We start from the raw sequence: 10,741 nt of genomic DNA, 5'->3' as shown, positions 1-10,741 counted from the left end.
GGGGAACACGCGAGTCCCGCGGCTTGTGCCTCCTTTACTACTACATCTGCCGCTTGTTGTAGCGTATCTTGTATCGTGGCGATACTCCCCTTGGTGGTCCAAAGTGATATCATCCGCGTACAAAGAGTGTTCTAGGTCTGGGATTTTTGCGAGTGCGTGTGCCATTTTGATGAGGGTTATATTGAATAAGAAGGGGGAGAGGACCGATCCTTGCGGCGTTCCTCTGTCTCCTAAACTGAAGGTGTCGGATTTGATTGCGCCAATTTGAATTTTAGCCGTTCTATCGGAGAGAAAGTCCTTGATGTAGCTAAACGCTCTTTCGCCGAGATTCAACGGTGAAAGAGATTCTAGGATTGCTTTGTGTTTGACGTTATCAAACGCTTTTGTTAAATCGAGAGCTAGGATTGCCCTGGTGCTCCTTTCTTGCTCCTGAGATAGGAATTCGTTTGCTAGTCTGAGCATCGTGTCCTGTGTTGATAAATGTGGTCTAAAGCCAATCATAGTGTGTGGATATAAATTCTCTTTGTGCATGTGAGACTGGAGTCTGTCTAGTATGACGTGCTCTATCAGTTTTCCTATGCAATATGTAAGCGAAATAGGTCTGAGGTTTTCGAGCGCGAGCTTTTTGCCCGGTTTCGGGATGAATTTAACGATGGCATGTTTCCAAGCCGCTGGGAGTTTGCCCTCCCTCCAACACTCGTTCGCAAAGTCCGTGAGGGCTGTGATGGAAGCGTCGTCTAGGTTACGACTCAACAGAAGTTAAACCGCAGCAATTTTTTTTTTCGTAAGAACCGCCCGATGCAGGAACAACCACATATCCAAATCTAAATCCAAATCCAAAATCAATTACTTTGGCCATATACTATCATCATCAGCCTCCTGCTGGCCGAATCATGGTGGGAATGCGAAAAGTGGCGTGAAAGTAGACACCGTAGTGAAGGTGGTAAGTACGGTCGACATTCGTGCTGCAGCTATTTCCACTAATACTACTGTTGTTACCGCGTGGTACCTACCAGTCAGGAATTTCTATAGAGTGTGTTTTTGTTGTAAAGGCAAGTAAGTGGTGGAATCATCGATTGTCAAGCTAGCCATTGAGGTGGCGACTGTATGAATCATTTTTTCTTCGGCCAGTTGTGTTGGGTGTTCATGTTTACTAGCTAGGCGCTTAATGTAGTTCCTTTATTAGTTCGCCACTTTTGTTCGTAGTGCAGGAATGCAGTCACTTACATGGGCGGCTGTATTTTGTTTTTGTTGAAATGCGAGTCGCTATGCGAAACTCGGCTGCTCGATCAAATCGCTCGTTTTGATTTAGCGGTGGTCAGTGATGGTTCGAGCTTGTATTACACGTAAAAAGTGCTGCAATTTGCGCATGCCAGAAGTTTTGTGAATCGAAACTTCTTTGAAGAAATACCTACCGGTTGACATACTAAGCGCTTGAAAAGTGACTCGGAAACGAGTTTTTTTTTTTTTTTTTTTTGTGCGCGCGCTCTTTTTACTCTGCGCATTTGATGCATTGAACATGCCTAGAGAGCTAGCTTTCTGGATGTTTTTTTTTCTTTTGGCCCATACGTACGAACCGCGCGAGAGACGCAAACGAACAGAGAAGCTGGTACGAGAGCTGCGTCAGCTTCTTTCGCCGTGCCTTGCGGTTTTCGCATCGACACTTACATTTTTTTTTACCATTTTTGGTACACTGTAAGTAACCAAGCGAGTTGATTTTCGTTATTACCAGCTCTTTAAACAAGTTTTTACTTCCGTTGAGCTGAGGTGGGTCATGTTTGTCAGAATGCAGTCTCCGGGATGGTGGTTCCTGAACAAAGTTGGAAGAAGGTGCTGTATGATGACCAGAGTGTACCCGACAACTACGTTGACCGGTCATTCCTGGGTCAGCTCCGCAAAAATGGTTTGTTGCGTCATTCCAGATGATCGCATTAATGTTCTCACTGCTGGGAAATTGGTAGGCTATTTTATTTTGCCTCAGAGATGTGTGCAGGCCATTCTGTGATGTTTATTCAAGACTCTGGGTTGTGTAATTAGCGATGTGAATTTTTCTGCAACTTTTTTCTATGACAGGTTTTCACTTTAAGGGGTTTGGTGATTGCTGATGAGGCAGGAAGGGTGCTTGTCATCTATGACATTCTGATGCGAAGTGAGAGTTTGTTGGCTTGATCCTGTCTGTGGTTGCTAGGTTTCATTTGAGGTGAAGTGTGAAAACAACTTCCTACTAAGATTTTGGCATGTGTTATAAAGAGCCAACCCTAAGTGCTAAGAATTATGGAGCTCTCCGTTATGTGCCTCACAGCCCATGAGCAGCTCTGACATGTAGAACTCTTTTTTTTTTTTTTTGTCTACACCAGTCACCTTTCTTTGTAGTTTTATGTTGCATTTTGCAGTAGTTATAAAACAGTAATTATGGTAACAGTGCCTTTTCTTTTTTGCCTGTCTTTTTTTTACAGTGGATGCATGCTTAGATGGAAGAGTTCATTGGCAATTGATAACTTGCAAAATTCTTTAAGTTGACTTCTCCACAAGAATATTCTGACTAAAAAGTTTCGTTCACAAATGGCGCTCTGGCATGTATCTTTGAAATTAAAAATGCAGAGATGCCTCCTTAAAGAGACACTACAGACAACTCCATCGAATTTTTGTTCTCAGTCAAAATCAGTTGCATGGCTCTTTGTGACTATATTGATGTTTACTTGGCAGCAAAAGACTAATTTATTTCTGAGAAAACTGGATTTAAAATGAAATCTTTTTTTTTCCACCACTCAATCCAATCATGTGATCTCAGTGACAAAAAGGACTTTGTGATCACCATTTAGGAGTGAATGACAGTGCAGCCTAACCTTATAGCCAAAAGAATAGATTCGACAACATCACAGTCTGCTTATGAAAATGGCTGCTGCCGACGACACCTGTATTTAATTTTTTCGCCTTTCCTAGCCTATCAAAACTCCATTTTCAGTGACAATAGCCTCTTTCTGATTAGAACATCGTAATCAAGTTATACATATCGGCTTTAATTTGCCCTCGGTGCCCCTGTAATCCGAGAAAGTTATTGTGCAAAGAGGATAGCTGTAAAAAAATTGCAAAGGTATATCACCTCTTCCAAGCCACTAGCACTTGTTTCTAGCTTACCCTGGATAAATAAAGAAGTAAATTAAGGGCTATTTGTGTACATTAATTTAAAAGAAATTGTGATCAAAGGCTGACTGGCACCTTACTCCTTGTGCTCTCCCTTTTGTGCAGAGAGCAGGCAGTACAAATGCAGTCTGAACGAAAACTTTTTGGCTAATACTATTGCGGAGAAGCTAGCTTGAAAAATTTCACAAGTTGTCAGTAAACATAAGCTACCACAAAAGTTGTGTTTGTGCAAAACGTTTTTTTAACAAGTTCTTCAGTGGCACTTCACTTTTGATTCCAGTGGGTTGCTGTATCTCTTACTCTCCTTGTTTGTTTGCTGCTGCTATGCAAAATGGCTGTTTGTTTTATGTGAACTGAGTTGCCATGTGGTATTACAAGACCTTAGTCTTGCACTGTTGTAACTTAATATTTCTGTGCTATACGTGTCACAGCAAGCAGGTGAGAGACTTTTTGAAACATGCCTTTTTTTTCTATTTCAAGCAATGATATAACACCTGATTTGGTTCATTGCATTGCATCAACATGTACTACTAGACCAGAATGAAACATGGATAGTGCTTATGAAGAGATGATGGTGGTGGCGGAAAGGTAGCTTGGCCAAAGAGTGCCTTGACCAGCATCTGTGTGGTCTGCATGAGGTGGGGTCAAAGTCCTATTTATCCAAATCTACCCCAAAGAAGCCAAGCACCAGGCCTTGTTCCCATCACCAGCCTGTACCCATGAGAAATGCAGTGGATGCTTGATGGTGCTGGGGATTGAGCTCTGCCCTCCTGCGTACAAGGTGGATGTTCAAACCACAAGGATGATGCTGTGGTGCCTATGCACAGAACACAATCTTTCTCCTTTTTGCATTCAGTTGTTACAGGCAACTAGTGTGGTTTTGCTACTGCTGAAGGTGTCCTGCAAAAGGAATAATGCATAGCAGTGTTTGCATTTCAATCTGGCCACTAAATTGTGCACTTTCCTATTGCTTTATTGCGTTTTATTTGTTATAAATACATGGGCTCTACATTGTGTGTGTAATTTTTTGTCTGTTGCAGTAAACTTGGTCCATTTCAGCTTGAGTGAGGCACTCTATGGTGTGACTGGTGTTGTGCAGCAAATTTGCCGGTATAAGTTTCATCTCTTATACTCAGTATTGTGTGACAGCCTTGCTGAGTTGTATATAATTTCCTTTCTAGCAGGTGTCAGTGCAGTGGCTTTTTTTATCTAGTACAACTATGGATCATTGCAGTATTGATAAAAACTTAGACCTCGTGGTACAGTCATGGGTAAAAGTTTGCGGGATGCGGATCCTTAGAAAAAAATTTACCTCTGTGCAGTCAGGCAACCTAGGTCAATGAATGGCCACGTGCGTGTTCTATCCGCTGGAGCAAATATGAGCTGGCTGGCTAGCGAGGCAGTGCAGAAATAAATTTTTTTCCACAAATCTGCGTCCCTTTTATCCTTGCTGCAGATCAGATTTATTAGCCTTCCTCGTGCATGGTGTAGAAAGTACTACTAAACAGGCACCCGATCATGAAGCTAGAAAGGACACTTACAAAAGGGAAGCAAGCAGTGCTTTCGGTGTTGTTTTTCATATGGTTTCGATTATTGCATTGGTAAGGAGCTGGCTTCTTTAGTCCTGTAGGTCATTGCATTCATGCTTTTAATTCTGTTTACATGTTTTTTTTTGGTGGCCATGACTGCCTTCAGTAATTTTTTTTTTTTTTTCTGGGGTCAAGCAGGCTGTAGATTCATCTCACAATCCAAAAGAAAAGCATGTTGTTATTTTCTCTGTCCTTTGGTCACCATTATGCATGTTGTAGATGCAGTTCTAGGAGTTGACTTCATACTTTCATAAAAAGAAGATGAAAAAAAAAGAGATTAAAAATTAAAAGGTATGATGAAGACTTGGGGATGTTACAGAGAACCAGGCAGTATTACCATTCTTTTAGTACACTAACGTAGCCATGTATCACAAAATGTGGCCGAACAGATACGCGAAAGAGTGCGTGTGGTGTGGGGGCTACGCCACAACGTACCACGCCACCTCGGGCTGCGAAAAAAGCCCTTTACTACCAAAGGTAAATAGCCCTAGTCTAGAGCAGTGGGAGGCCCTCCTGGCTGACTCCGACCCGAGCACACAGCTTATGCTGGTGACGAGGGCCAAGGCAGCGGCGGAGGCCAACGGGATCCTGGACTAGGGAAGACCGACCACTGAAGCTCCACATCTATCTATCCCCATCCCCCTACTCCCTAACTCTTCCTTCTGAAAAAAAAAAAAAAAAATGTTTTCACTACTACTACTCACATGTAGAGCTCAGGATATCTGCCCTTTTTTCTTAATGGGTCGAGAAGGAAAGGCTTTCAAATATCATTGATGCATACAGAAATGTAACTGGGAGGGTGGCAGTGCTCCACATTGAAACATGCGTGTGGATACAGGATACAAAGCATGGGAGTGGAGTCAGTTGACATGGCAGGCTACAGCTCTAGGTGCCACTGACCCTAGTGGCACCTCGGGATGCATAATCTGTAGCCTGTATTGCGCAACCTTCCTTTTTGTGTGGTCTTATTTTTTCATTTGTTCTTATCTCTGTTGGCAAGTATCTTGTGGGAAAAACTGTGTTAAGCAGTACGAAATGGATCCTTTTTATTTATTGATCTTGTTTCATTTTTGTCTTTCGGAGTGCTCATAGCAAAAAAAAAAAGAAGACAAGGGTAGTACTCACGAATTTAACTACAAAATAGGAAACTTGAGAGTAGGGATGCCTAGTCTGTAGTGAGAGCTTTTATTGTACTTTGTCATTTTTCATTTCTGGCTCTTTCTGTTGGCCAACTTCTCTTTAATGCCTGGCTCCTGGTGATGATTTCGGGAATGCAGGACAGCCCTCTTTGCTGTGTTGTTCAGTCATCTCCAGGATGGCCAGTTACGTCCCACGGACCTTTTCCTTGGATTGGCCATGCTCGGCTGGCCAACATACTTGCTGTATGCATTTGTACAGCAGAGGACAACAGCTGAAGGTAAAGAGGCTAATGCTTTGGCAAGCACCATTGGTGTTACTAGTTCTGAAATGTCTCATGTTTTGTTTTATGCCTAGTGAACATTGTTACTGCTCATGTTGTTTTGATTTAGCAAAACATGTAAGTGTGAGCTGAAATCTGTGAAAGTTCTTCATGCCCTGCTTCAGTAGTTCTCGGCTATGAATGTGTCAGGAGCTCCTCGAGCCCCTAACACTGTGCAGGGTGACTTAGAAGCTTCGGGAAGTTGAGGTACAAATTGTATTGCAGTAGAAAATACATTACACAGCTAGTCACAACCATGAATTGGGCTTTCTTTCTAAACTACACAGAAGAGCAATCTAAGAAACAGTGCACCAGTTTAATCCACTTGTTCAGTCATAGGTTGCTGGTCAACTGTGACACTGAGTTTTTAAACATTTTTTTAACATATGATATTGAATAAGCACGGTTCAGTTAATATGCTTCACTTAAAGGGACTGATAACTGAATTTTAAAGACTGAAATTTTTTCGCCACAATGGGAAACTTGGTGTTTAGAGAACAAGCTATTGAGCTGTTTGGTTTGCTATTGGCTTTGAGCAGCGCGAAACAGCACGGGGATGAAGATGAGTACGACACATGAGTCCTGAACCAAGGTCTACCTTGGCTGAACTTCAAATTTATTTCTGGAAATCTCTGAACCGTTAGTTGTGTTTTCGAAGAGTTTTGTCCGAGTCTGCACTGTTCTGTGGTCTTGTTTGAGCTGTTCTTTGAGCCCATGGAATTGGAAGTAGCAGCGACTAATCATGCCTAACACAAAGCATCAGGGTGAGGAGAAAACTTCATGTTTTGTGCCACTGTGTCGGAGCGGCTGCGGGTTGAACATGGACCATGTTTCTATGTTCTGTGTGCCTTGGGATTCTGCACGGCTTGTGGAGTGGGAGCAGCTGATCAAAAGAGAGGACCGCAAGCTGACTTCATCATGCGTTTTCTGCTAGAAGCATTTTGAGGGCAGTTGCATCAAGATGTTCAAAGTTACGGTGATGTCATCAATGAGCTCGCCAGAGAGAGACTGCACCCCCCGCCCCCACACCTCTGGAACAGTCTTATCTCTAGCAACCAATTTCAGATATTTTATTGTTCAGTTATTAAACAGTTAGTTCATTGCTATGCTTATTTTGTCAGAAACTTTTAAAAATGACTTCAAAAATGTTTACTTGTTTATTATTGCTGTGACTTTTTGTGCAGTTTGTGCTATATTGTAGACTGTAGATTAGAATCAGTGATAGTCATTATATTCCTTTTGTTCTTGCCTGTACTTTTCTTACAAAAAGGAGCCCAAGCTTATTAACGTCTGCATAAAAACTATTTCTCCTTGTATCGAGCTATGACTTCCAAGTAAAACACATGAATAGTGAGTCCAATTCAGACTACTTGTGTTGATCACACATGCAGCCGTTGGAGACAGACAAGTGCTGTGTTGGGAGAGAGAGTAAAAGTGTCCCTGCCTTTCTTCTGCATATATGCGACGCTATTAAACGTCAGTTGACTGATATGTCATAAACATTGTAGTCAGCATGGCTTAACTGCAGAAACGTCAGCCTATCTAAAAGTACAGGGCCTGTATTGATATCCACGCGGCATGACTGCAGCACTAAGGTCCCTTGGGTCATAACAAGAAGGTGAACAGAATGCGTGAACAGAATGCAAAGCTGGTGTAATGACCTTTGATAAAAATATAAATGCAATCTTTGAATCCCAGTGTCGCATGGGCACTTCTACATGATCGCCCTGGACCCTTTCCAGGTCAATGTTTTGCTCGCAAATAAGAATGGTTGCTGCTACATGGACCGACCATCTTGATAAATTTGGTTGCACTCACTCAGCATGATGTTGCATCCAACAACCTACGATCGCAATTGACATGCACGATCGCGATGTGCAGATCGCAATCAACTGTATCCAGAACTACTTAAATCGCAATTGAAGATTTTCATGTAGCAGCAAAACAAGTCCTAATCAAACTCAACCGTTCATTCCAAATTACTTATTGCAACCAACATGTCAACTGTCGGTGTTTGTTTCAAGTTCGTAAGGTGGATTTCTCGCTAGATATTGGGCATTCAGTTTGACTTATCTGTTTCTCTTCTTCAGCACAATGAACAAAATACTAGAAATCAGTAGAACAGATCTGGTATTGCACGGTAAAAGACCACGGTTGGTCTTGTGGTGCTATTTCAGTTGAGGATTTTTTAAAAACAGTGCTAGGCCAGCAAGTTTGTGTCCTGCCAGAGAAGTCTTAGACAAAAATGGTCTCAAAGCATGGATTAAGACAGGCTTCTCCATGAAAAGCGCGGCCCACGTTTACTTACTGATAGTTTTCAATGCCACCCTAGCCGGACCAGCCCGTGAACACTGCGTGGTGGCACGTCAGTGGTTAGCAGCGCCGCTTCGTGGTAGTTGCGAGAAGGCATCACCACAGTGAACACGCGAGCGCGCGCCCTTGGCACACTAGCCCGTATATTCTAGGCACTATAATCCAGGCAAGAAAAGTAAGGAGCTGCATTGAGGAGCAAGAGCTCCTCGAGGGCCCCCTGAAGGAAAAAAGCGTAAGCAAAACTAGATAGCTGGGCATGGCATCTTGAAAAGTTTGTGAACCTTGAAGACCATTGCTTTAGTTGTCTACTTCGCTACATAAACCTCCTGCTTATACTGACAAGTTGTATTCCACGCACACATTTCTGTGCACAGTGCAGTGGTATTCTTCGTGATTCTTGAATTGCAGTGTGATATTTCAATATACAGTGAAGCCCTGATTATGCATCCCCTGACCATGCGACGACCCGCATTTTACGACGAATTGCCGTGGGCCTGGTGAATTTCCCACAGAGAAAATGCATTAAAAGCTTCGATTATGTGACGGAGAAATATTCACGCCCCTCTTCGTATTATTTATTCACAAAGGAAAATTGGGTCACTGACCAAGTCAAAAGATGAAAAATGACGTTTCGGGTCCTATACGGCCTTGTTCACAATAAGGCTGTCACAGAAAAAGGGATGGCTATATACGCTTCAAAATCTTCTGCAAACTTTTCACGTAGATATGATGTAGCGTGCCCTGATTCTTGTTTAGCGTGTTGGCCGTTGTCTGGATGATTAGTGATTCTAGATGCAGTCTTGCAGATAAGTTTCTTTCCGTCGCCAAGATTTCCACCTCATCCCAGCCTATCTCGTGGCCAGTGGACAGCACGTGCTCTGCAACTGCATTTTTTGCAGCGCGCTTGTTTCTGACGTCGCCCTGGTGCTCCTTCATGCGCCGCTGGAAGTTCCCAGTTTCCCCGATGTATGACGGCGTATGACGGCGAGTGAGAACCGTCCGGAGTGAGAGACGCTGGCGGAGCACTTTACTGGCAGATGTGACGTCAGTCAAGTTGGTTCCAGATCATAATGATGGAGATATGCACACAACAATGTGATCAAGATCATGACTGCTTGTAATGACAATTCTAGCAATGGCGTGGACTCTGCTTCTGAATGTCCAAGCTCCAGTTTTTCCATGCACTTCGCTGACGAAGGAGTTAGGGAATCAACTGTACATTCACACCAGCGTGAAGTTATTGCAGAGGCTGTAACAAGATTAGACATTTCTATGATTATCGACCGGTAGTTCGAAAGCGCTTTCTACTGCGGCTTCAATGCGGAGCACGTTAGGCCTAGCGACATCGAGCGAGCCCGGAGCAAGCGGCATGCTGTCACTTAGCGGGCTGCATATCGCTGCAGAAAGTGCACCACCGGCGAATTGGCGTCACAGGCAATCATCGAGTTTTTTTTTTTTCTTCTTTATGATGCAGGTTCCTAGCACAGACACAGCTGCCTGCTGCCACGGAGTGACAGATTAGTTTGGGCAAAATAAAATAAATAAAAACAAAGTGCCCTGCCCGCACTGTCAGAAGGCACAACGGGTTACCACGGAGTAACAGCGGTTAGAGGAAGTCTGAACTACAGGATATTCTTACACTGTAGTCTGTATAGAAAGACATGTCGCTGGCATGGTTGCATTATGCACCGCAAATCTTCTTTGAAGAATCATAGCAGCCATATCTCTGGCATGCCATCCAAATCGTCGTTTTCAAGGTGCATGTGATGTTTCCTTCTCTGCCGCCTCTTCAACGCTGAAAAGCCTGGCTGCCCGCGGTTCAGAACTAATTCTTGCATAATTAAAATGGCCGCTTTTATAACACGCGGGGAAAAGAACTTCAATTTTTTAAAGCCAGAGTAGCGGACACGTTTCCAAAGGAAGGTTAGTGATCAACACCTTTGTCAATTGCTGCAGTTGTCGCGCCACGAAGTGGACAACCTCTATATAATACAACTGAGCAGCCTGTGATGCTGCAAAAGGGACAAACGATATGTGAGCATGTGACTGCGCCTCAGTGCATAGCCTATGGCTACAACGTGACAAACGGGACACAGAACATGTAGTCGCCAACTCAATATCGTCATGTGAGAGTTTCGGTTATATGACGCCCGGATGTAGGGCGGGTTTCGCGCGGTCCCCTGAAAGGCATATAATCAAGGTTCTACTGTACTGCCTGAACTAACATATACTTAGA

General features: G+C 43.3%; 1 protein-coding gene across 2 annotated transcripts in view; it reads left to right on the top strand.

Moving 5' to 3' along the window:
• The first annotated feature begins 865 nt into the window (after positions 1 to 865).
• The window catches only part of PIG-C (phosphatidylinositol glycan anchor biosynthesis class C), a 28,941-nt gene continuing 19,065 nt past the window's right edge, over positions 866 to 10,741 (top strand). The window contains exons 1-4 of one of the 2 annotated variants that reach the window (XM_089581264.1): positions 866 to 943; positions 1,786 to 1,903; positions 4,185 to 4,254; positions 6,011 to 6,150. In XM_089581264.1, coding sequence (XP_089437390.1) covers positions 1,801 to 1,903; positions 4,185 to 4,254; positions 6,011 to 6,150 — 313 coding nt within the window. In that variant the 5' untranslated portion in view covers positions 866 to 943; positions 1,786 to 1,800. Of the gene's footprint in view, positions 944 to 1,673; positions 1,696 to 1,785; positions 1,904 to 4,184; positions 4,255 to 6,010; positions 6,151 to 10,741 lie in introns of those variants that run through there. The other variant, XM_089581265.1, reaches the window with a different exon arrangement.

Source organism: Amblyomma mixtum, chromosome 3 (genome assembly GCF_055824585.1).
Source record: "Amblyomma mixtum isolate Tamu chromosome 3, ASM5582458v1, whole genome shotgun sequence".
NCBI lineage: Eukaryota > Metazoa > Arthropoda > Arachnida > Ixodida > Ixodidae > Amblyomma > Amblyomma mixtum.
Note: the sequence above shows the minus strand (reverse complement) of the source record. Positions and strands in the feature narration are given on the sequence as shown.